At 62.0% G+C, this 2,832-nt stretch overlaps 1 protein-coding gene across 1 annotated transcript in view; it reads right to left on the reverse strand.

Annotated features, from left to right (window-relative positions):
• Positions 1-2,832, reverse strand: part of ADRBK1 (adrenergic, beta, receptor kinase 1) — a 13,965-nt gene that overhangs the window by 849 nt on the left and 10,284 nt on the right. Inside the window, exons 12-19 of the mRNA XM_010837831.1 lie at positions 2,536-2,630; positions 2,355-2,462; positions 1,813-1,879; positions 1,410-1,510; positions 755-821; positions 578-673; positions 190-352; positions 2-34 (exon numbers count right to left, since the gene is read on the reverse strand). Of these exons, the coding sequence (XP_010836133.1) occupies positions 2-34; positions 190-352; positions 578-673; positions 755-821; positions 1,410-1,510; positions 1,813-1,879; positions 2,355-2,462; positions 2,536-2,630 (730 nt within the window). The remainder of the gene's footprint in view (position 1; positions 35-189; positions 353-577; positions 674-754; positions 822-1,409; positions 1,511-1,812; positions 1,880-2,354; positions 2,463-2,535; positions 2,631-2,832) is intronic.

Raw genomic sequence — 2,832 nt, forward strand, 5'->3', positions numbered from 1 at the left:
CCATGCATGATGCAGTCCTTGCCCAGGGCGTAGTCTGATGCGAGAGAGCAAGAGAGAACTCAGCCGGCCGCACGAGCCGGGTCTGAGTCCTGGATCAGCTGCTCTCTGGCAGGGACCCCGGCTGAACCTGAGCCTGCTTCCCATCTCTAGAGGGGGAAGTGGGCGCCCACAGCAGCTGCTGACCCTCACCTTCCTCGTGGCCCAACTGCTTGTTTTTGGTTTTCTTGCGGGCCTCCAGCCGGTCCGTCTCAGCATTGATGGTGTCAAAGACAGTCTCTGCTACCTCCTGCTGCCACCGCTCCGAGATGGTCAGGGGGAAGTTGCGGTAGAGCTCCTGGTCACTGTCCAGTAGCTTCACCAAGAGGGTGGAGAAGGGACGGCTGTCAGCCACAGGCCAGCTCAGCTGCAGGGCCCGGAACATGGTGGTCTGGTCCAATGGCCACCCCCGGGGACGTGTGGGGAGGAGGAGCCGAGGCCCACCAAGCAGATGGGGCTGGCACGGGGATCTCATAGGGCCAGAGGACGGAGGACACTGCCAGCCGTGCTCAGGGCTGGGAGGCCAGGCCAGGCCCTGTACCTTGATTCCTTTTGTGTCCTCCTCATCGAAGGAGCCAATGTCAAAGGCGTCGGCTGCATTCACCTCCCCTCGTGGGGGGATCAACGGGGGAGGGTACTGTGGTGGAACAGGGGCTAGGCATCAGCACCCAGCAGGGGCTCCCGAGCACCCCGCCTGGTCCCGGCTCTGGGCTGTTACCTTTTGTAAAAAGACCATCTGCCAGTCCAGGGAACGGAAGAAGGGGCTCTCCTTCACCTCCTGGGCCCTGTGGGAAGAGAGGATCACTGGGGCTTGGCACCACCCAGGTTGGGGGGGGCGAGGTCTGGGCTGTGGGACAGGTGACCTAGGTGTAACTGCTGGTTTAGCCACGCTCTGGCTCTGCAACCTTGGGTAAGTTCCTTAAACCTCAGCCTGTTTCCTCATCTTTAAAATGGGGAGAACAGCAGTCTCCACGGCATAGGGCTGTGGTGAGTTTAATACTGGGAATCTTGCAACATCACGCCCAGTGCTTAGTAAATGTTTAATAAACATAGAAAGCTGCTGTCATCATCATTAGCAACATTATCTTTGTTGGGTCTGCGCCCACCCCCAGCAGCTGTACGGCACGCACCCTCCACCTTGGAACAACGGGCAGGGCTGCCCTAGCCCCACCTTGTGAACTCTGCCAAGGAGGCTGGGACCATGGAGTGGAGGGGCTCCAGTGACAAAACACAGCCCTTGTCCTCAGAGGGACACGGGCAGAGGCTCGGGCAGGCTGCCCCAGTAACCCCTGCAGAGGCCTAGACACGCAGTGTGGACATCACCCAGCAGGGCGGGAAGGCCTGGGGTGATGGCCGGGGTCGCGGGCACTCACCCTCGGCCCAGGCAGCCTAGCCTCCGGTTGACATCCCTCTGCAGCAGCCCCTCCAGCAAGGAGCGGAGCTCAGGGGAGAAGGAGTCAGGCAGCTCCACAGCCTGCAGGGAGGAGGAGGGGATGTTGGCAGAGGCCCACCCCGGCCCCCATCACAGCTCTGGGCCTCCTGAGGCTGCGTGAGGCAGTGGCAGGCGGGTCCAGGCCCCCGGCAGATGGAGAGCTTCCAGATGCCCCTAGCAGGCATGTTTGCTCTGACAATGTGGGGAAGGGAGAGCCAACGGGGCCAGAGGCCAGAGGGTGGGCTGCTGGCAGCCGAGACCCTGATGCCTACAGGAGACCCCAGCTGCACTACGGCCCCTCATGAGCTCCACCCAGCCAACCCGGGTTGGTACCCTCCACGCACCATTGTCAATGTCATTCTGTCGATCTCATGCTTGTCTTTGGTCTTGTGCTGCCGGAAAGGGCTATGCCTGGGCAAGAAGGGCCAAAGTCCAAGGTCAGAGAACGGGAATGTGCAAACTGAGGCAGGCTGCATGAGTGCCTGCTGCTAAGTCACTGCAGTCATGTCTGACTCTGTGCGACCCTATAGAGTGTAGCCCCCCAGGCTCCTCTGTCCTTGGGGATTCTCCAGGCAAGAATACTGGAGTGGGTTGCAAAGAGTCGGACACAACTGAGCGACTGAACTGAACTTGCCATGCCCTCCTCCAGGGGATCTTCCTGACCCGGAAATCGAACCTGCATCTCTTACATCTCTTTCACTGACAGGCGGGTTCTCTACCACTAGTGCCACTTGGGAAGCCCATGAATGATCCTTGCCAAAGCCAGGGATGGTGCCACCCCTGTCAGTCAGGCGGCAGGGGGCCCCCACCCAACCCCAGCCTCCTTCCTGGCCTGGGGGAGAGCCTGTTTCTGTCCTGTGCACCCGCCCTGGGACAGCCTGCTCACCCGCGCAGCAGCTTGAAGAGCATGCAGCCCAGGGAGAACCAGTCGGCGCTGCTGTCGTAGGCCACACCCTTCTGTAGAACCTCGGGAGCCATGTACCCGTGGGTGCCCCTGGCGGAGTAAGGAGGCTATGAGTGGGTGGGTCGGAGGGTGCGGGAAGAGGGCGTGGGGCTGGGGCACTCACACACTGGCGTGAGGCTTCTTCTTGGAGAAGTCACAGGCCAGGCCCAGGTCTGAGATGCGCACGTGGCCGTGCTCGTCCAGCAGGATGTTGGCCGGCTGTGGAGGAGGCTCAGTGAGCAGCTCAGGACAGGACCCGGCGGGGCAACACGCCAGCCGGGTGGCTGTCTAGAGGTAAGGGTGTCCAGAGACAGGGCCCTGGGTTGGGGGCGTTGTGGGGGGTTCGGAGGGGAGGAGCCAGGCAAGGAAGGGGGCGGGGCATGAAGAGGGGAGGAGCCAGGCCGGGAGGAGGGCGGGGCAC

The sequence above is a fragment of the Bison bison genome, unplaced genomic scaffold (assembly GCF_000754665.1).
Source record: "Bison bison bison isolate TAMUID 2011002044 unplaced genomic scaffold, Bison_UMD1.0 scf7180017864080, whole genome shotgun sequence".
Classification (NCBI taxonomy): Eukaryota; Metazoa; Chordata; class Mammalia; order Artiodactyla; family Bovidae; genus Bison; species Bison bison.